Raw genomic sequence first — 21,840 nt, 5'->3', positions numbered from 1 at the left:
CAATTTGCTCCATTTGAATAGTAGGGATCAAACACTGTTTTACATACACTGAACATTTCAGGCAGGCTGAACCTGAAATCCTCCTGAGTCGGATTTTCACACACGCCCCTGTGGAAGACTGTCCCATGAGTCAAGATGGTGTAGAAAGCACAACACAAATGGTAGATAAGGCAGCTGTGTCCTAATCTATGGTGTCAATTTTTTTATCTTTATATCATCACACCATGGTCGCTGATATAAATGTCATCACTCCAGCTAACCTGCTCATGGTGATTTTAAGGATGCACAATATTGGATATTTGCCGATATATGATATGCCGATATTTTAAAAATCATTTTAGCCAATAACGATATTTAATTACATTTTTTTCCACTGTGAAAAACACCAATTCACCCTGTACTATAAATATTTTTTTTAAATATTGGTAGTCTATTTTTTTTTAGAAACTGACTATTGATTTTGATCAGAAATGAAGGATGTATTGTTTTTTTCAAATACAGCCATACACTACAGCCAAAGTCATCTGTATTCTCGAGGGCAATAAAAAGCAGCACATAACCTGCTGACACTGAGCTCCACAGTTATGGAGGACCAAACCTGACAAAATTAAAAATAAATAAATAAATGAATAAATAAATAAAAGTAAAAATAAAAACAAAAATTAAAATTAAAAATTAATAAATACATGAATAAATAAATAAAAGTAAAAATAAAAACAAAAACAAAAATTAAAATAAAATTCAAAAACTAAATACAAAAAATAAATATAAATGAAAATAAATACAAAAATAAAAAATAACAGAAGAGAATGAACTGTTCTAAGGCTTTGTATTCACAAAACTTAAACACTAATTTAGTTTCACATCCATCGTGGATAGAAAAGGCTGATGTGAGCCTTCAGGCTCTGCTTTGTTTGCTTAAAATCAGGTCCAGATAAACGTCAGGAAACTTGATTTGTGGCCAGGTATCAATATCCATAGACTTGGAAACATTATGGATCTCCGTTGAGTCCAAATACTTCTGATTAAAGCAGATAATAGTCCGTTTTCCTCTCGTTTTCACTGCTTCTCACAGAGCAGACTTCCGGGATTTCATGCCAAGGCGATCTCTGCACTCACATATCGATCAACCAATAGGCGAACAGTTCAGCCCAAGACACACTTAGGACCGCCCCCTCATTTGAATAACACTTCCTGCTGTATTTCATGCCAACAGTGTCTGCAGCATGAAATAAATAAATGTGAGAGCAGAGCACTTTTATTCATTTATTGATATTTAATTCTATTTATATATTTATTTTTGTATTTATTTCCACTTTTGTTTATTTATTTGTATTTAATTTTTTTGAGTCTTATTTTTTAGTTATTTTTACTTTAATTTATATATTTATGTATATATTTTTTATTTTTGTATTTATTTCCATTTATATTTTTTATATGTAATTTTTGAATTTTATTTTTGAATTTTTGAATTTTGTTTTTACTTTTATTTATTTATTTATTTATTTTTTATTTTGGCAGGTGTGGTCCTCCGTACACAGTGCTCAAAAGGAAAAAAGAAATAGCGTATAAATTTAGATTGATTCTCCTAATTAGCCAGTTTGCAGGATGGCTCCCTGACATACTCCTGACAAAATGCTTTAAATAACAACAACAACAAAAAGATTCTTAAATGAAAAAAATCTAGCTATAGTTCAGAGCTTAGATATGCTTTTAAAATTTTGAGACTCAAGATGAACAAAAGAAATTAAACTTCAACTGAAGTAGTTCTCCTGATTCTGCTTTAAACAGCACAAACTAACTAAGCAACCGTTAATGGGCCATTTATCTGTGGTGAAGCTAATATGTTTAGCTTTAACAAGGAGCTTCTCTACGTGACTGGAAACAAAGTTTTGCACTTCAGGTAAGGCTATAAGTGCCTGCTAGGTATAACGTAGCAGGGCTTTATATGCATCGTCAGCCGGAGCTATAAATTCAATGATTTTCCTGTTCAGCTCCTTACCTTTGGGTGGTCACTGCTGTATTTTTTAGCTTTGTCGAATGACTTAAGTAGAGGCTGTTGACGAGTTTTTCCTGGCATGAAGTTTTGTCATTCTTTATCTTAAGAAAGGCCTTGTATCAGGGTGACGGTTTTTTAGATGCAGAATAACAAGCGATACAAACAGCTGCTTTGCTATTTTGTTCCCACATCTCAAGCTTCTTCTACACAGCTGACATGTTGAGTTTGTTGTTGGCGCACGTCTGGCATCATCGCATGCGCTTAATCATGACGTCACATTATCGGCCATACAGATTTTCGTAGATTTTATTATCGGCCGATTCTGATGTACTGCTGATAATATCGTGCATTTCTAGCTGATTTGTTTGAATATTTCCTGCTGTGTTGAAGCTTCTGATCACCCCAACTAAAAGAAAATTTACAAAGGGGGCTGGCTGGAGAAATTCATCGTTATGTCAGACTGAATAATTTCACCCCTTGTGTTCACACAGGAATTCCACTTTTCAGGTTCTCAGATTTTTCCTGCAGCTTAAATTTTTGTAGAAATTAATGCTGTTGCACAAATAACCTCAAAACTGTGGCCACTGTAGTAAATGCTCAGCCTTCCCTCTGTAGGTAATGTGCTCTCTCTTAAAAACACCTTCTGTTTTGTAGCTGTCTGTATGTTATAGACCCACAATTAAAGAAGGTGAACTATATCCATGTGTCTGATGTAGTGTGTCTGTGTGAGTCTGTGTCTTTTGTCTGTGTTTGTCTTTAGATTTGAGTTGCACTACTAACACTCCCTTTGGGACAGTGGATCAGGCAATTTCCTGTTACAAAAAAAGCTTACCTGATGTGGAGAGAGAGAGTGCCGTATAATCTTTAAAAGCCAACCCTTGGGTTCAGTAAATACACCTGATGAATACAGAGAAGGTTGTGAAAGTGTGTATGCGTTCACACAGTTGTGTTTATGTGTATCATCCTGCGCTGGGTGTTGCTTGTGTTCCTGTCTGAGGGGCTTGTATCCGTAGGTTTGCTCCTATAGCCTCTGGGGTCGTCTGGTACCTCTGATATCAGAGCTAAGTTCACCTCTGTCAAGGTGAGACACAAACAAACCAGCCCCAGGCACTGTTAGAGACCAAGCTTCTTCTTCTTACTTTGGGAATGACTTAGAGGAATTATCTCAATTTATGTTTTTTTTTTTTTTTAATAGAGCTGTTTTTGTATTTATGTTTGATTCATTATGTTAATGTTGTCTTTCATAGAGTGCAGAGCTTCAGTGACATCTCATACTGAAAAGAAAAGTGGTGAATTTAATACAGATTTAGAGGTTGATACTCATATTACAGATGTATGGTTAAAAAAACTGGTGAATAATTATCCCATCAGAAATATGATGAAGTGTTGACACCTACTCTAAAAGATCTCAAATGTAAGTTACAGGCGGATCAAAACACCAATAATCCTGAATTAGATTATATATGTATTTGCCTGCCACACAATAATTATGCAGGAAAAGACAAACGTGTTTTAAAAGCGCCTCATGAAATTTTTTGACACGTTTGAAATCACAATCCACTTAAAATGGCTTCACAACCCTTTCAGTCCCGACCCGCCAGATGAAAATCATTGCTTCAAACACCACTGGTCTCTGTTTGTAATGGTTTTGAAAGAAGACGACACTGTCTTTAAACTGTAAAAACTTCATGAGAACTAAGAGTACATTTTATAACAAATCTATATCTGCATCTCCTGTCAGGATTCTTAGACTTTTCTGTTTTACCAATAATCAGTAAATATTCATGTTCAGAGAGCTTTCTCTGTAGGTGTCTTTCCTTTTTGTTGCTATGGTACTTTATGCCTCTGTTTAGCGTTTTTTATCTTCTCACTGATCTATCACAGTTTAAATCAATGATTGTGACATTTCTTTGATATCTTTATACCTGAATTTTTCACTGAAGATTGAGTTTTTGTTACCTTTGCTCTTTTTACAGCCATCTTTCCTGTCCTTTCTTTTGATCAAACGCTGTAGAGTTTCTCTGTCAACAAGCTAAAATTATTGTGACTTTTGATGCTTGTAAAACTACTTTAACTGTATATACTTGACGTTAAACATAGGAATATCCAAACATTTCAGCCCTGGACCCCCAAAATAATGGTAACATCGCGGTCTAGAATCTGTTAGATGTTGCTAACCCAATGTCACACACTGCACCTTCAAGATTTTCTTTGTGTTTTGGAAAGCATCTTGCACCCCCCTCAGATCTTCGTGACCCCCTAAAGCACAGGTGCCAAACTCAAGGCTCGGGGGAAAAATCCGGCCCATGGAACAGTTAAATCTGGCCCGCAATATGATCTCATATTTCTTTTATAACTGGCCTATCAGTATGAGGTCTGCAGATTTCCTCAAGAATAAAAATGTGAACGTATCCTTGATGATTTAATATATCCTTGTTAAGTCACAAAATCTGAAAAAGTAAGGAGTAAAAATAATTAGATAAGAAGTCAGGAATGTGGGAAAAGAAATTAATTAGTGTTTTAATTTCACATTTTTATTCTTGCATCTCACAGTTAGGACTCAAACTTAGGATTTTGATTTTCTTTTTGTACTTTCAGCATTTCAACTCATAATTTTGACTTCTCATTTAATATTTAGAGCTCTAAGATTCATAAGTCTTATTTTTAAGTAATATTTTGACCTTTTTAACCAGTTATTTTGTATTTTGTCTCATATTTTCAGACTTTGACTTCATAATCCCATAGTTTGACCTTTTAGACTCACAATTTAAAATTTTGAATCGTATTTTGATTTTTAATTTCATGATTACAAATTTTATTTTGTATTTTGACCTTTTAAACTTATGATTTTGACTTTCTTTCTAATATATTTGCCATTGAAAAACATGAATTTTCAAATGTCAAAATTGTTTATCGTCAGTGCTAATTTTTTTTCATATTTTATTACTGGTGAAATGAGTTTGACAGTTTATGGTTAAAACGGTGACCCTGTTAGGCCCTCATGTTAGACCTCAATCCAGAATCCGGCCCCTACTGTGATTGAGTTTGACACCCCTGCCCTTAACGGTCCCAGCCTCTACTTTGGGAACTGCTGGTCCAACAAACCTTTTATTTACATGTACAGTACATGTTTCATTTAAAATGTTTCCATTAAGATTTTTTTTCCATTTGTCATTGTATTTTAATGTCCTGTGTGAAGCACTTTGAATTGCCTTGTTGCTGAAATATGCTATACAAATAAACTTGCCTTGCCTTATTTTACTCATAAAACACTTGCAAAGCAGATTTGGAAGACTGTCCAGTTCTCACATGGATTTTGATCTCATCTGTGGAAGTGCATTACACGACTGATCAGAACTTTTAATAAAGTTTTAACAATGCCAAATTTATTTACATTTTGATACACCAATAAATCGAGGTGAGCCCGATCTGATCCACTAACTTATCGGGTCTGGTGTCTACATTACTTTTATATCTGATATCAGACTGATGGCACTGATCCACATCACTGATCCAGATCCCAGTATTTTTGCTCTCTCCTCTCCAAGATTAATGTCTGTAATAACGCAACACAAAGCGAGCATACTGTCGGCCTGTCTGAAGCTGCGATAGTGATGTGTAGTTTATAAACGAGTTGGTTCAAAGAGTCAGTTAATGTGAACAATAAGATCCAGATTTGTTTGAGAGTTGTTTCATATCATCATTATTACAACTATTATTTTGTAAATATGCTATTGATTAGCAGGATTTATCTTTTCTCCACACTACTATACCACAGGCCCACCACACATTAAGGACTCATGCTTGATGGTGTAACATTAATGTTTATACAGCCCAGCCAGAGCTATAACCTAACACCTAATACCAACAAAACACCATGAAACAAAAGTATGATTTTAAAAAATGTCAGAATTTATACAGGGGATCAGTACATGTGTATCTGAATTAGATCAGGACTGAAAAAAAGTGGATTGACTTGTCTGTACCAACACTGTAAGACCAAAAAGGTGAAGGTTGTTAAAGGGATATTTCAGGACTTTTGAAGTTGGGTCGTATGAGGTACTTAGCTATAGTAGTGGCATTAGCCTCCAGAGATTTCTGTGAAAGTTGATCCTGTGGTTACGATCTTAGAGAGATCCAAGAGAGATGGGAACGTTTTAACCGTGTAGTTTAATGAGTTTTATGTAAAAATGGGCCAAGAAAATATGTTGGCTCGCCTGTACGCTGTGTTGTAAACGCAGAAAGCACTTAATTTCTCCCCAAAAAAACCCTCTGTGTCAGGCACTAATTAACGATGCAGCTTTTGGCATTTTGCCTCATTCTGCATTGATCCTCTGATCAGCTGGGCGGGTCTGTGGCTTCTACAGGAATAATAGCACCACAACAAGCTAGAACAAAGATTATATGAGCGATTTTGACTTACCTGGAATGTAGGTGTGGAAAATGCAAACCCATGCTCGGGAGCTCTCCTGCTCAAACCTTTCAAATTAAGTTTCTCTGCTCTTTTTTTCAGCTTGCTGACTCTCCATCTGTATAAGTTCTTCTTTGGTGAACTCCGATACAAATATCCTCTCATATCCAAAGTAAACGGCACATCATCATCACTCGAGTCGAAGTCGCTTATATTATCTTTGTAGTACTCAAATAGTACTCAGTCATTCTAAGTGTCACATTATATGACAATCATTCCTTAATCTGCAGAGTTTTCCCAGAATGTCTTTGGGCATAAGACAGTTTTGCACCATGAGTGCAGTTACTGACTCAGTTAGGGAAGTCCTGCCTTCAGGGAGCAACAATAATATAATGGATGGTGTACTGAATATGATGGAAGAGGATTTCTTTGTTCAGTGTGCACTTTTTACTTATTGTCACTTGTAGTCCGTTCAGTTGAACCATCGTGGGTGGCATTAATGTTTCAAGATTAAAGTGTGTGATAGAAATAAGGGAAAATTGCAGTGGATGAAGACCACATAGGTTTACAAAAAATACTTAAGCATGTTGTTTTGAGTTGGATTTTAACAGAATTTTTAAGTGTAGGAAAGTTTCCACGTTGTGGTTAAACTCGAAGAATTCAAGTTAACCCAACAAAAATGTGAGATCAATGATTTCTCAAAAAATGTATTTCCACTACTTAAAAACGCTGACATAATTCGTTTCAACAAGAATTTTGAGCACTTTCAACTTTCAATACCATGACATGAAATCAGAGTCAATCTTCAACACAGTCAAAATATCACGCATATTTTTGTATTTTAGTGAGATTTAGACAGTGCCCTCTCCCGCTAAAACACAACATGTATGAAGATCTGTAGATATTTGAAGCTTCTGTACTTTTAATTACTGTCAATAAAATCAGAGATTTTGTTTTAAAACCTTTTATTCTGTTTAACAGTATCAAAAATTCTGATTTTTTTTTCATTTTATCCTCTTAAAAGCTCCAGATAAACACAGAAAACTACATCATGGTCCAACATGATATCTCTAACTCATCAGGGAACCTTCAAACATGTAATGCTGTGGGAAACTTCCTGTACGAAATAAATAGCACAGGCAGATTTTGTTTCTTAGAGCAAATGTAAAGATTTATTGACTTCCAGCTGATGCTCATGTGCAGCCATTACACTGAAATAATAAAGGCTGTTACTTTTATTAGATTTGACTTTTCTATTTTCTTGCTTATTTGTGGGAAAAATGCTTCTATAAGTGAATTTCATGATTATGTTTTTTCGTGTCCACCTCTGTCTCGCAGGCGGAGATCGTCAAACGACTGAATGCCATCTGCGCCCAAGTCATCCCGTTCCTCTCTCAAGAGGTAAGACTTAAAAAATGCCTGTCACTGTGAGTTAAGACAGAGGTGGGTGAGACAGAGAGAGAGAAGAAGAAGAAGAGAGGGAGGAAAGTAGACAGATAGGACCCAGAGAAGGAGGAGGAGTGTGTGGTGGATTGTGAGGCAAAGCACACACACATACACAGAGATTATCCTGGGCTAATCCCCCCTGCTCGGGATAGGCAGATATGCTCTGAACTTATTAAATGTATCCCACTAACATATGCAGGAGCCAGCGGCTGTGTGTGCGTGTGTGTGTGCATGTGTGTGAAAATTTCTCTCCATCTGAGTATTTGTGTGTGTCGTCGTCCACCTGCATGCACATAAAACAGACATCAAACACACTTTAACTGTGAGCATATACAGCAGCCGTGGGTGTAGAAAGGTGTCCGATGTAATATGCTCGTTATGGAATCTTAAGGTGTGTGTGTTTAGTTGATAAATCCTGTCTCTGGAGGACTTTTAAGTGTGTGCCATCAGTGTGTGTGTGTGTGTTGAGGGGTGGGAACATCAGGAAGGAGTGAGTGTGGACTCCAGCGCTCTCCTCCAGATTAGCCATGGATTAGGAGGGTTTAGGATGGATTAGGAATAATGGCATTAGACTGCAGTGCTGCTACACAGCCCTGAGGCCCGCAGAGAGGGGAGGCAGGGAGAGGAAACAGCTTTCACTGCTTTGTTTTGATGCACAGCCTCGTTTTCTGCGTGTGGATGTAAAATGTAACAACTCATTTTGGTTATTGTGCAGCAAATCACATCCAATGTGTGTGTTTGTGTTTATTTTCATTTCTGTCCTTTTCTGATATTGTTCTTTCCCGCAGCATGGAAATTACTCTGACAGTAGCAATGATGTCACTAATATGATGATGAATCGGTCAACCTACTGTGTCTAACAAAGACTTTTCATTTTTTCTTTGTTTATTTAAGGACAAATATGGATCATACTTAAAAATATTTATAATTTTTAGGCTTAGAGTAAGTACTTTAGACAGATTTGCAGCCTCACTTCAAAATATAATGTAACCAAAGTCTTCCCTAAAACCTGAATAATTGTGTTCCTGCAATTGTTCTTTCATTAGATAATTGTTAAATAAAAAAGTGAATTTTTCCTTTATATTCTCCTTTTTACTGTACATAAAATACATAATGTCTCACCTCTGTTTTATAGATTTTTAAAAACTACCTGTTAATGTATTGATAAGCCCAGTAATTGTCAAATATGATTTAGATGTCAAATTCTCATATACAAACAGCTAGACTGACATTATTGCTGGCATTTAATGAATACAAAATAGACCTACAATGCAAGCAAGTTATCACATAGCACACATTTTGATTGATACAGGGATTTTTGTTAATAAAATCAAAATTATTCACTTTTATTGTTTTGTGAAACAAGGAGTTTTTATTCTGTAACATGGATATTGACTTCTGTTAGCATGATCGCCACATTAGAGTGTTTTTATCTGACCAAATCCAATGTTACATCTGATATATAAAGCTGGACTGAAGCTGTGGTTTTGGTAATTTGATTTATATCCAACAATGTCACACGTGAGCAAGTAATATCAGCTTTTAATTGAAATAGATTGAGGCACTCTTGTAATTGTTGCGAGAATTTTTGCAGGGATATTTTCTGATAATTTTACAGCAGTAACAAACAACGCATCTTCGACTCGTCACAAAGTTGTAGGCTGTTTGTATTGAAGTGGCGCTGCTGAGTCTCCCTGCTCTGCCCTCCCTCACAGCATCAACTCCCGCGGTCAGTTTAATTCGACAAATACGCTGCGTGGTATCATCTCTTTTTATAATCTCCTTAAAGTGTTCATGTTAGCATTAGCTTCTCTTGCAGACAGACAAAAAGCAGAGGGGATGAAAAACAATGTCTGCTGGTCATTAAGTCACGACGAGCGAACTTTATCCCTTTATCCCTCTCCCTCTATGCTTGTAACTGCCACAGCGCAGGCTGGATCAAGTGATCCTGTTAATAGTTACCATTGTAAATGAATGAAAAACAATGATCTGATGTTATTTTGTAGGCTGTATGAGTTTAAAGAGTTACCGCACCAGGACCGTCGAGGTCAAATGATCAAAGGCAGCCGCATGCTGATCGTCTCTTAATTAATTGTTTTTTTTAGTACGACGTGGTGATCCTAAAAAATGTATTAATGCTTCAAAAGACTTGTTATGTTCATTTTAGGATCATTTAGAGTACCAAACAGGCACGGCAAGGAACCTGTATGGATTAAACTGGTCCCCAACAAGGTGATTTTTATTTTTTATTTTTATTTATTTATTTTTTAACCTGAATGACCAGTCGATTGGTTGGTGCCTGGGTGCGATTTTGGTCAACCAAGTTTTTCTTTGGTTGGCTACAGGCCTAGTCTTTGGATCCTTCCCTGCATGTCGTTTCCCACTCTCTCTCTCCCCAGTTTCTAACTCAGTTCACTGTCCTGTCCACATGAAGGCACAAAAGCCTTAGATTTTAAATGGCAGGGGGGAGGGGGCTCTCCCAGGCCCCTCTGTAATCAAGAAAGTAAAACTCATTTTAGAAAATTAGTTCCTGAATGGCTGTACTTCCATCCATTCCAGCACATATGCAAATAATTGACAATAATGACATGAAAGCTATGTCCCAATATTCATCAGGAGTGTAGATCTTTTTGTGTGTGAGTCACGTTCAGGCAGGTTGGACTCGGTCTGCCGAGGTTGTAGCTGAACTCGATGCTCAGGTTCATTTCCACACTGGATAAGCTCTTTCATCTCTGCCCTACTTTGATGTTTTGCGCTCCTGGATGAATCTTTCTGCTCTCACTCACCGTCTGGATCCGTCTCTCTCACTCTGTACCCTTTGGATGACTTTGCCCTGTTAGCTGTCTGTCTCTCTGGGTACCTGTCTATTTCTCTCTACAAATTTGTCTGCTTTTCTCCATTGATTTTCTTTTTTTTTTTTTTTTTTGTAGCTACACTTGTTTGAGATCAGGAAACAGCTGTACCAAACACCCGTTGACAGAAAAACTGAAAAATAAAAAGAGTTTTAGTATCCCAAAAGTCACAAAAACATCATCCCCTCTGTGAGTTTATGAGGAGTCTTGTCAGTCCTGGGCTCACTCTTAAAATATTCAAGGTGTTTCTAACACATCTGGCTACTTGTCGTTGAAAGTTTAGTAAATTAACCGACATGGATTTTAAACTGTCCTGCTCTGGTCTTCAATTTAAGCTCCCCTAAGAAGGAACTGAAGAGCCTGCTTAAGTTACACATGGCCAGTCTTACACCTTAATTAGCCTCTCATGCCCATGGCTTTATATCAAATCAAGGGTGAGTGCCACTCTGATGAGGAGCTGATGCTTTCAAAAAAAAAAAAAAAGCAAGGTTCATGTCAGTTTTTATGTTTTTTGGAACAATGAAAGGAATAAGATCCGGTCAAACTACACATTTTGCTTTTTGCTATGCGTTTGATTTTTTTTTTTTCAATAAGTGCATTGTCAGTTTAAGTGAAATGTAGCTTAAGGCTTATAAATCTTCTATTTATGGCTTCATTTTGTTTGTAGATACACCAGTGTTTTTGAACTGTGATTGAAGTTTGGAGAATAGAAGGCTTGAATTGTCTCAACAGATCAGCCGAGTATACAGTATGTTATGAATTATACCATGTGAAGAAGAGTTTTCATAAAAAGAAGGCGAAAGAAGCCCTTTGACTAAACACTAAACCTGGTGTAGAGAAAACGTGACAACGGAGGTTCATTCATTAATCAAATGATACACAGTGAGCCGTTTTAGCCGTTAAATGTCATTATCAAAACAGTTGTTTTTTTTTTAGTTACAATGGTATGTGAATATTTGAGAATAGGGATAATAGGGAGTCAAATGGAATTTTTGTTGGCATGATTATAGTTTGATTAATCATCTCATAATGATTAATAAGAATTGGTGAATGCATCATATGAACATTCTTTAAGTTTTTAATGTGGTATTTACTGACGCCTTTATTGACAGCTAAGTCAGTGATCGAACAATACAGTATAAGATGATAAAGATTAAGAAAGCATTGTCTAACACTGATAGAAGAATGGTTGAAGTGCAAATACATGGCATTATAAGTAGGGCTGTCAAATGATTACATTTAATCCAACCTTTTTGTCATATTTTAAAAATTCAATTAATGAAGATACAATTTGTAGAATTTCTGCACTGAGATATTTATATAAGTTTGAAAAGTGACCATTTTTATGTTTATTTATGTCTATACAGTGCTTAACAAATTTATTAGACCACCACCCAAAGTAAGGTTTATGCCACAGCTGCCCTAAATTAACAGTATTGGTAATTACCAAAATCATTTTTTATGTTTCTGCAATGGTTAATACACCAATTCGTAGAAGCTCTTTAACCCAAATAATATTTTTAATGCTAAAACATAATTATTATTGTTATCCATGAATTTTAACATTTACTGATTTACAAAAAACCTGAAAAAATAGTAAAGCACATTAACATTTCTTGATTAATATGTCAAATTATAGTTATTTACTTGCATTCCTGAACAGAAAAACTAGTTTTAGTGGTTGAATGTTATGCTTGATTAATTTCTGACTTCTCAGAGAAGCCCAGTGAGCCGGCTCAAATTTGGGTATAAAAAGGTGAATTCAGTTTGAAATTCCCCATTCCTGTTCAAAATGGTAAAACGTGGAGAGCTCACTGAAAATGACCTAGTCCGCATTAAAGCACTTCATGATGCTGGATGGTCTCTGAGACAAATAGGGAAAGACATAAAGTGTTCTCACAGTGTGGTCAAGTATGCTTTGGAGTCAATTGCCGAGACTGGTTCTGACAAAATGTGCCAAGGAAGAGGCAGGAAAGGAAAGTTAACTGAAGCAGATGTCAGACACCTCAAGATTTCAAGTACTAGAGACAGAAGGAAGACCACTGCTGATCTTCAGGCAGAGATGAATGCTTCTAGGTCAGAGTCTCAGAAAGTCTCCAGAATGACCATAAGCAGACGACTGACAGAATAAGGCTTAACAGAAAGAATAGCTGCTAAGAAGCCATTATTGAGGCCTGCAAACATCCAGAAACGCCTCAGATTTGCCAGGGAGCACAAAAACTGGACTGTTGATGACTGGAAGAAGGTACTCTGGACGGACGAGTCCAAGTTTGAACTCTTCAGTCAGCATGGTCGCATGTCCACAGAAAAGCCGGAGAAGGTTTGATGCCAGATGCATTGCACCCACAGTGAAAGACGGTGGAGACTCTATCATGGTAGGGGGTTCCATTTGTGGATATGGCGTGGGCAAATGGGTGAAAATCAACTGTATCATGAACAAGAACGTCTAGCACAACATCTTAGTGCATCGTGGAATCCCTTCTGGACTGAATCTACTGGACTGATAAACTCTAATGGGAATATATTGTTTAAGCCTCATGTTTTTCCACTGGGGTCATATTCCTCATAATTCTATATAAACCGATCTTTTTCTGTTTCTCAGATTCTGTTAATATCTCTCATTTTGTTTCTGTCTCTGTTTTTATCTCAGCATCAGCAGCAGGTGGTGCAGGCGGTCGAGAGAGCCAAGCAGGTCACTATGGCTGAACTCAACGCAATCATAGGAGTGGGTGGATTGCACACATGCAGACTCATACACATGCAGACACCAGATGCTGTTATACAGGTCTATCAGAGAGAATTATTGACTGTTTCAGAGAGAGATAAAAAAAAAAATCATACTGATGACGATGATAGAGAAGCCAAACATGAACTGCTAATACAAAGTCCAGAATGGGCTTGTCACTAGTTTGCTATTGAGGAGAGAGTTTTTGACTGTTTTTGACTTATTCACACAACAGAGCTCAGGTCATGCCCAACACTTTCTAACATCAATGAATCACAGTAAATCCAATTTTTACAAAGCTTTCAAAATATCTGAACTGTCTTAGGGGAACAAAAGCTCCTCAATATTTGTCCACCACAGCTAAGTATTTGTAGCTAAACACTTGTTGATTGCTTTCACTGGTGTATTTAGAGCAGTAGATTAAAATCAGTAGAGTTGATCATATCAGACAGATTAACAGCTCCTTTATCACTGATTATGACAGGTCAGACTGATAAGGACCATTTCAGTACAGAAATGTCAGACACTGTTTGTGTGAGGTTGTTAAGACACAGTTAGAGATTATTACTTATTTATTGTTTTCACTGCAAAATGTCCTGCATCAAACATTGTTAATAGAAGGCAAGACGTTGTCAGTCATTATTCAGGTTCTCTTCTCCTCCATCACACCTTTGACAAATTCAGGTACACAGAGATTTTGATCATTTTTGTTTATTCAAAGTTTATAAACATAGGTTGGTTTCATGTTAGGGAACTGAGCCCAGATCTGAGTACACCTGAACCCACAAGACGTGAGCACGAGGACCAGTCTTGGGCACTATACCTAAGTTTACTCAAAGAGGTGTTCTCAAGCACAATCTGCAGGAGATATGAACCTAACTGTGCTCTAGTGAGGGGTGCTTATCAGTTAATAGAGTCATAGTAGTTGTTGTAAAGGCAAATGCCTCCTGTCTCTTTAAAAAAAACACCACAGCACAGGCCCATTTCATTCTTTGAGCTGCACGGTGGATGTTGAAGTCATGGAACAATGTTATGGAAGTGCAAGCAGAAGGGGGGAATCAAGCTCAGGCACAGTATGAAACAGTCACACCTAATGTGAAAGTATCCTTATAAATATTGGCATCATTTGAACATCTCTATATACTTTGTTATGTTAGTTGCCTCTTTCCACTGTCCCCACTAGGCCTTTTGTTTGTCTTCTACCATGCAGCCTGCTTCAGATCAAAGCTTAACTTTAATTTTGATTTCTTTGTGTTGTTCAGCAGCAGCAGCTCCAAGCTCAGCATCTCTCCCATGGCCATGCCATCCCCGTCCCACTCACGCCACACCCAGCTGGCCTGCAGCCCCCCCTGCCCCCTGGAGCCGGGACTGCCAGCCTGCTGGCTCTGTCCTCAGCCCTGAGCCACCAGCTGCCACTCAAAGACGAGAGGAAACACCACGACAATAACACTGAACACCAGAGAGGTACGCCTGCCCTGTTTATGTGGTTTTAGTGTTTACGTGTTAGAGTGCTTCTTCGCATGCATAACAGAGAGTATATGTGCTAACAGTCACAAGGTGAAAGTTTATTTTTGTTGCTTTCCTCTCTGCTTTGATTTAATACAAAGTGGATTGATTTTGCCTTCGCTTATATCCATCGTTGCAGCACGCTTCATTCCACCAAATCAATGAGTAACGCCACGCTCCTTTCATCATAGTAGATGTTGGCCTGTCTAGATTGCTGTAATTATTTTTTATAATTTAAGTCTACTTTTCTTTATCACATCTTAATATTACTTATCTACCTCATGATTGCTTTTTCTGCCTAAAACAAATCTCACTGCAGTCAAATATTTAGAATCATAATGTAATGATCTCAAGTTTACCTCAACTTAGGAATTAAATAAAAGTTAAAATAAAATAGAGTAATAATTGTAATAAAAACTGTATGGCAAAACATAATGTAGCATTAAATACAAACAGTTTTTTATAATGTAACAATTACTATGGTAATGACACTAACGTTACCTTTCTCATGTTATGCTTATGAGGATGCTATATGTTTGCAGAAATAAATACTGAAGGTTTTTGCCCAAATTCTGTTTTTCATACATTATCTAAAACTCTGAACAGCAGTCAAAGCAATTAGAAAGTGATTTGTCATTGTGCCATTTTAATTGGCCTAATAAGGAGCACCATGATGCCTCTTTTCTCTTCTATGCACAGTATGCCTCCATTTATTCTGAGCTGACTTTGAGCTCAAGCATTTCATTACAGCAGATACAGACTCAGTTTGTGTGTGTGTGTGTGATAGGAACAGTATGTGCCGGCTCTTTATTACTCTGTTGCAGCATGACTGTGAGTGTTTACACTGCAGTAGAGTGGTTAACCTTGGCCTTTAGCTGCAGTAAAGCTAACAGCAGCTAACTCAGGTAATACCTCTTCCCATTAGGAGCACGATCAATAAGAATTCAATTTCAACTCCAGCTGAGTTCTTGTGACTCAGAGTGAATGTGGAGGATAGGAGGTTTCATATTTGTATACGTTTGTTTAAAATGCTGTTCTAATGCATATACTTAGACACATTTTGCTCCCAAATGAAAGACTATTTACCTTTTTGGCTGATTGATTTACAGTGGACAGTGTTGTGGAAATTAACCTCATTAAATAAGTATGTCAAGTTTTACCTCCCAGACTGTATATTAAGATAGATGGAAAAACAGCCTCCTGGAATTAAGCCAAAATACTCAAAGCTGACCTTGTAGATTGATTCATTTTTTGCATGGATGCATCTCAATCAGACCCAAACTGGAGTAGGCATTCTGTCCATATTTTGCTGTTTGTGTGCTAGCCTTTGACCTGGAACTAGACAAGCATAAATTTGCAGCAAAGCAGAAATCACGTTATACTTTGCTTTTGGATATGAGCACAAAATAAAGGGTGCAATTCATCTGTGCTAAAAGTAAACATGGAATATATCTGAAATATACAGAGCTGTAAAATTTGTACATGTTTGAATTATTTCATGTACAACCTGTTTACTAGATCTAGCAAGACATGTAGTAACTGCATGTTGTAAATCAGATTGTAAACTGTTCTAAACATAAGGTGCAGAAAAACCTTGACAATTTCTTCACCAACTTCTGTTACTTTTGGAAATATGTCAGTACATTGACAGTAACTAAAAACTGGAGTGAAAGTCCATATTATTGCTGCTTGCACTCACTGAACAGGACTATTGATTACAGCTTCTACATTTGTCTTGCAAGTTTTGCATAGCTAAATTCCTCAGAACAGTTTTTTAACATCTATTTCTTCACTTTCTAAACATTTGTTATGTCCCTAGCAGTTATACTTTATATGACAGTCTTTATGTAAATAAGTAGATCATACCACAAATTCTTTCACTTGCTGGTTGTGTGACAAAGCAGACAACATTAACATGAAACATTGGTTACTCTCCATAACAACTGACTTAACTTAAATGGAAAAAGGTGAGTCTAAGCTAGAATTAAATAAAACCAAGCAAGAGAGTAAATCACAGTGCCAGTCCGTCACTAGCTTTAGTTCCCTCTTCTCTCTGGTGCTCTGCGTTTGTGTGTTTTTATCTTTCTGTATTTTATGCACATTTTGTCTTAATCACTCTTTTTTCTCTTGCCTCCTCAGACAGAGACTCAGTCAAGGTAAGACTTGTTTCCTCTACAGACATGTGTGCTAGATGTTCTATAATCTTGGAGGACTTGGAGGCTGATATTTGACGTGTAAAGAAAACCAAATTGTGGCGACTGACAAAAAGTTTGATAGTTCATTCATATTGAGATAATCAGCTATGCCTAGAAGAATCTAACATACCATATTACAATTACTCTATTTTCATGTCATGGTCTGTATCATAAATGGGCACATATTATATTGTTATATGGTCACCTTAATGCAGACCTATAGAGTAACTAAACCCCAGAGTTTCAGCTGAGGTGCATTTACCCTGGAATTTGAAAACATACTACTTTGAAAGGTATAACTGTACTGTGTTTGTCTGCCTTGTGACATATTCTACCAACCTGGACACAGGAAGCTTTATCAATAGTTGAAGTTTAGAGAACAGCTAGATTAGACTGGCATGTTTCTGTGTGTAACCTTCATCAGGGTCACCAAGATACAGGTTGCACACATCTTGTACCAATTCAGACACACATACGTATCTGCTAAAACAAAGTTAATATGGCTCTATACTTGTCATTTCCCTATCTATTTTGGCCATGTTGTGCATATGGCTTTCAGAAAAAATAGGCGAGCCTGCTATTCTCTAGATTCTCTGCACGTGAGATTTACATATCAGGCGCATGACACACAACACTCATGTAGGCAGTTTGTAAGCACTGACCTGTTCAAAGGCAAACTGATATGAAAATCAAGATGTGTTGTGTCTAAAAAGAAGCGCATGTCATGCATTCCAGTCTGAAATGGGTTGTTAGTCTAGGATACTGCTAGATTAATGTAAATTATTACTCTATCAGAGAATTCTGGCTCTAAATCAGCAGTATTAAACCCGTGGCTCTAGAGCCACATGTGGCTCTTTTGTGACAAGTTGCAGCACTTTCAAGTCTAAAGAAGCTTCAAAAAATATACAAATGAAAAAAGTTGTTGTCAGCAAAAATGATCAAGTGCAAGTCACATCAATCAGTATCACTCATATATACAATACTCAAGCAGCTTGCCCACATGAAATAACCAGCCATTGCCATTGCATCTAAGCTACATATTGCTGGCATTTGGCCAAAACCTTGTATCTCCATTTTCATGATTCAAATCTTTTTTTTTATAAATTAGGGCTATTGGTCACACTTTACATCTGCCAGTGGGTTTTTGACTAATTTTAAAGCAATAAAAAGTGACACAAATATGCTGACTATGACTTTCAGTGTTAAATTAATGAAAAAAACATTTTTTTCCATTCCCTGAAAAGTTGTGATTTTGGAGATATGAGGTTTTGGCTTGACGCCAGCAATATGAGAGAGCTGGAGGAAGAAAGAAAGAGAAACATCAATTTTTACATCTTAGTATACTGATTGGGTCTTGAGTTTTATGAACTGCTGACCCATATTCAAAAGAGCAGAAACACAAAAACAACGCAGTGGAAGGACGCAAGGTGTGACCAAGGGTGTAATTTTGGCTCTTGCAAAAAAAGACTTTGTCGTTAATTTGACTCCTGAGTAGGGTGAAGTGAGTACCACTGCTCTAAATAACATAAATGTACTATAAACAGTGTCATAATTTAGGCAATTACCACAAAAATGCTGTAAACTCAGGATTGCAGCTTGTCCTTTTTGTGTTATTTTGTAAGGATCAGATTAATAACACCAGCGTCCTCAGATCTCTGTGACATTTATTAAATAGAGACAAAGGGGAAGAAAGAATTTGTTAAGAAGGAAACCTCAAAATGAACATAAAAAAAGACATTAGTCTGCATGGTGAAGGAAGGAGGGAGCAAAAAGAGGCAGAGCAGCAGAGCTACATTACATCCAGCACTTGTAGTAATTAGTCCCTTAAGCGGAGCTTTTTCCCAAGGCAAACATTTGGTTTGTTGAATACTCAATGAGCAGATTAGCATTTCTTTATTCCAGTAGCACACACACCACTTAATCACACACAGACATGCATGACTGAAGCAGTGAGTGTGGGTTTGTGTTCTCTGGTGCGTTAGAGTAGGCGGAGACAGGAGGAATGTTTAATATGTTATCTCCTGCCTCCCATGTAGCGTGTCCTCCTCCACACACACACAGAGCTGTAGGCACCGTGATGGGAGCGATTAGCAGTGTGTGAGGTCATCAGAATAAGTGGTAGAGATATAGCGAGCAGAATGATGAATGCCTTTCATTAGTGCCCCGTGAGAACATACGCACGCTCGCAGGCCAACAGTCACTTCATGAAACCAATAAGCCCCTTGTCAGTGGTCTGCAGTTGCCTTGGCAACAGTCCACAGGTTACAGTGTGTGTGATTTGCTTGAACATCTGTGCCTTGGCGTCCTTGGCGTCAACACCTTGGACACTGACGAAGGAACGTGTGTAGATAGGTGAGCCTCCACACCAATGCAGGGGTCAGTCATGGAGTTGTTGTTTCACAAGTTGATTCCAAATGCAATTAAATACTGAGGGATGTTTTTACTCTTATTATTATAACTTCATCACCTGTTGAGCAGCATTGTCAGTATGATTGTAGCAGGCTTCCTTTTAGTCTTTGGGTCTGTCTGCTGCAGTTTTTCTCTCTGTTAGTTTTTGGATAGCCCTTTAAAAAGTCTGTATAAACTGTAAAATCTGGCCTACCGTGCTGAGTCGACTGCAGCATAAGAGGCAAACTAAGTCAAACTGAGAGATCAGAGGTGAGGGAGCACACCAACCAACTTGGATCCAAAATAAAAAAATACATTTTTTGTGTGAACAGAGGAATCAATTTTGTGGGAGAGTGGGAGTAATACGCTGTGAAACAAAGAATAAAATGCTGGATTTCAAAATAGGAGACAAAAAGCACAATGGGGATGTCTTGGCTAAGGGAAGAAAAAAGAGAAGGTGGAAATAAACTAAGTGAAGATTTAATGTGAAGAAATGGAGCTGCAAATGCTGCATCTTTTTTGCATAAATGGCTGACTTTGCTGTTGTGGAACCATTCAATCATATCTCCGTCTTGCGCGGTTGACACCGTAATGAAGATGTTCACATTTTCTTTTTTTTCCTGAGCACTCTTGGCACTTCTCAAACATGTTGGCACAAAAGCTAAGACTTTCAGAGATAACCATTCATATCTTGGGAAAACAGTAATGAAAACTTGACTTTTATGTTCATGATGTATTATCACATTTCATCTTTTTTCCTGGAGCATTGTGATACATGTTTATAAATGCTGTTGAGGAAAGGCTAGAAAAGTAAGCTAGTAACTGAAAGTTGGTGGTTGGATTAAAATGGAAGTGAAAGAGCAGAGTCAGATAAGACTAAGATGCCCTAAATAAACCTAAACTGCCCATCCATGAGTGTAGGTATGAAGTCCTTCAAAGCTTGCTATGTGACTTTTAAAAAAAAACAAGAGAGCAGCCATACAAAATCATTAAAGCACATTTTAAACAATTTACACAGTCCACAAGCAAAAATCACAATAATTTAAAAAATTCAAATGATCAGTGGACTTTTGAGAAAAACTACTACATGCGCCTGTCACTGTATTCTTTATGATCCTCTTAAACTTGCATAATGACACGCCTTTCTGAAGGTTCATCTGTGCCCAAAGTGCAGAGGAGGAAAAAGCAGTTCTTCACATCTGTAAAAACTCATTGTAGATCAGAGAGGTGAAATAAAAGTGGTTACAGAGTTAAGATGCCAGTTTTCCCTGTATGGCTTTGCAAAGAAACACATACCAGTGCTGTTTTCTTCCTATTGTTAGTGGCATCCAACCCATCTAGTCATAAAAGCTGATTTTAGGAGCAGATTTTAAGACAAACAAATGCTATTTGGACACAACTCTTTCATCCCTCGGCTCCAGCCTCTCCTCTTGCCTCCACACTTCCCCAACCCTGCCTTTCTGTTTTACCAGCAAGTTCCTGTAAGACAGAAAACGGCAGGCAAGTACTGATCATCTACAAAATAAGATCCTGCAATTCTAACATTACAAATCTTGCATTACAAATTCCAATAGAGTATATTTTTAGTCTTTTTGTCTGGATTGAAAGTCTGTTGGTTCTCCTCTTGTAATGACGCTCAGTCATTGTGCTCCTAGAGATAGGGCTGCTGAGAAGGCGGTGCCATCTAATTCCCCCACTTGGGGTACATCAGTGGTTTCCAAACCTCTCTGTGGCTTATACATTGGGGCGACATATATACCCGTTTAATATGCTGAGAATTTAATGTCATTACAATAAGGGCATGCAGCTGCAACCATTGCACTCTGCAAAAGACCTAATGCGGTTGGAGTTCATCCCATGTCATTGTGTATTATGAGGGGCTGCTTCGGCGTCCCTGCTCAGAACCTGCTGGAATACATTACAACCAACATAACCACACCGGCAGGGGTTAGTGCAGCTTTTTTAACTGCCTTCCACCCTCGTTAGATCTTAACTTGTACTGAAAGAGAAACGGGAAGTATACTGTTAGGTAAATAAACCTTGTGGAGTGCTAGTTAGACTGCAGACACTCCTCAGTAAGGACAGCAGGTGATGGGTGAAGGGGGGCAGAGCGACTTGTGGGTTGTGAGTCTGTATGTCATCACTGCAGGCTGAGAGCTCAACTACCATATTAAAGTGAGTAGATGCTCAAACTCCATATGACCAAAGTAGATGGTAGTAAAAGATCAACACAGCTGCATAGGAAACTTCATGTTGTGGATCAAGTCTAGCAAAATGTATTATTTATTTATTTATTTATTATAGGGGAAAGTGCACAT

The 21,840-nt window shown here is 37.5% G+C and overlaps 1 protein-coding gene across 3 annotated transcripts in view; it reads left to right on the top strand.

Annotated features, from left to right (window-relative positions):
- The window catches only part of LOC121509591 (transducin-like enhancer protein 4), a 62,600-nt gene that overhangs the window by 16,747 nt on the left and 24,013 nt on the right, over positions 1–21,840 (top strand). For 2 of the 3 annotated variants that reach the window (XM_041787070.1, XM_041787068.1), the window contains exons 5-8: positions 7,749–7,811; positions 13,359–13,433; positions 14,696–14,897; positions 17,079–17,095. In XM_041787070.1, coding sequence (XP_041643004.1) covers positions 7,749–7,811; positions 13,359–13,433; positions 14,696–14,897; positions 17,079–17,095 — 357 coding nt within the window. The remainder of the gene's footprint in view (positions 1–7,748; positions 7,812–13,358; positions 13,434–14,695; positions 14,898–17,078; positions 17,096–21,840) is intronic. The other variant, XM_041787069.1, reaches the window with a different exon arrangement.

The sequence above is a fragment of the Cheilinus undulatus genome, linkage group 5 (assembly GCF_018320785.1).
Source record: "Cheilinus undulatus linkage group 5, ASM1832078v1, whole genome shotgun sequence".
NCBI classification, from domain to species: domain Eukaryota; kingdom Metazoa; phylum Chordata; class Actinopteri; order Labriformes; family Labridae; genus Cheilinus; species Cheilinus undulatus.
This window is presented reverse-complemented; position numbering and strand designations above follow the sequence as displayed.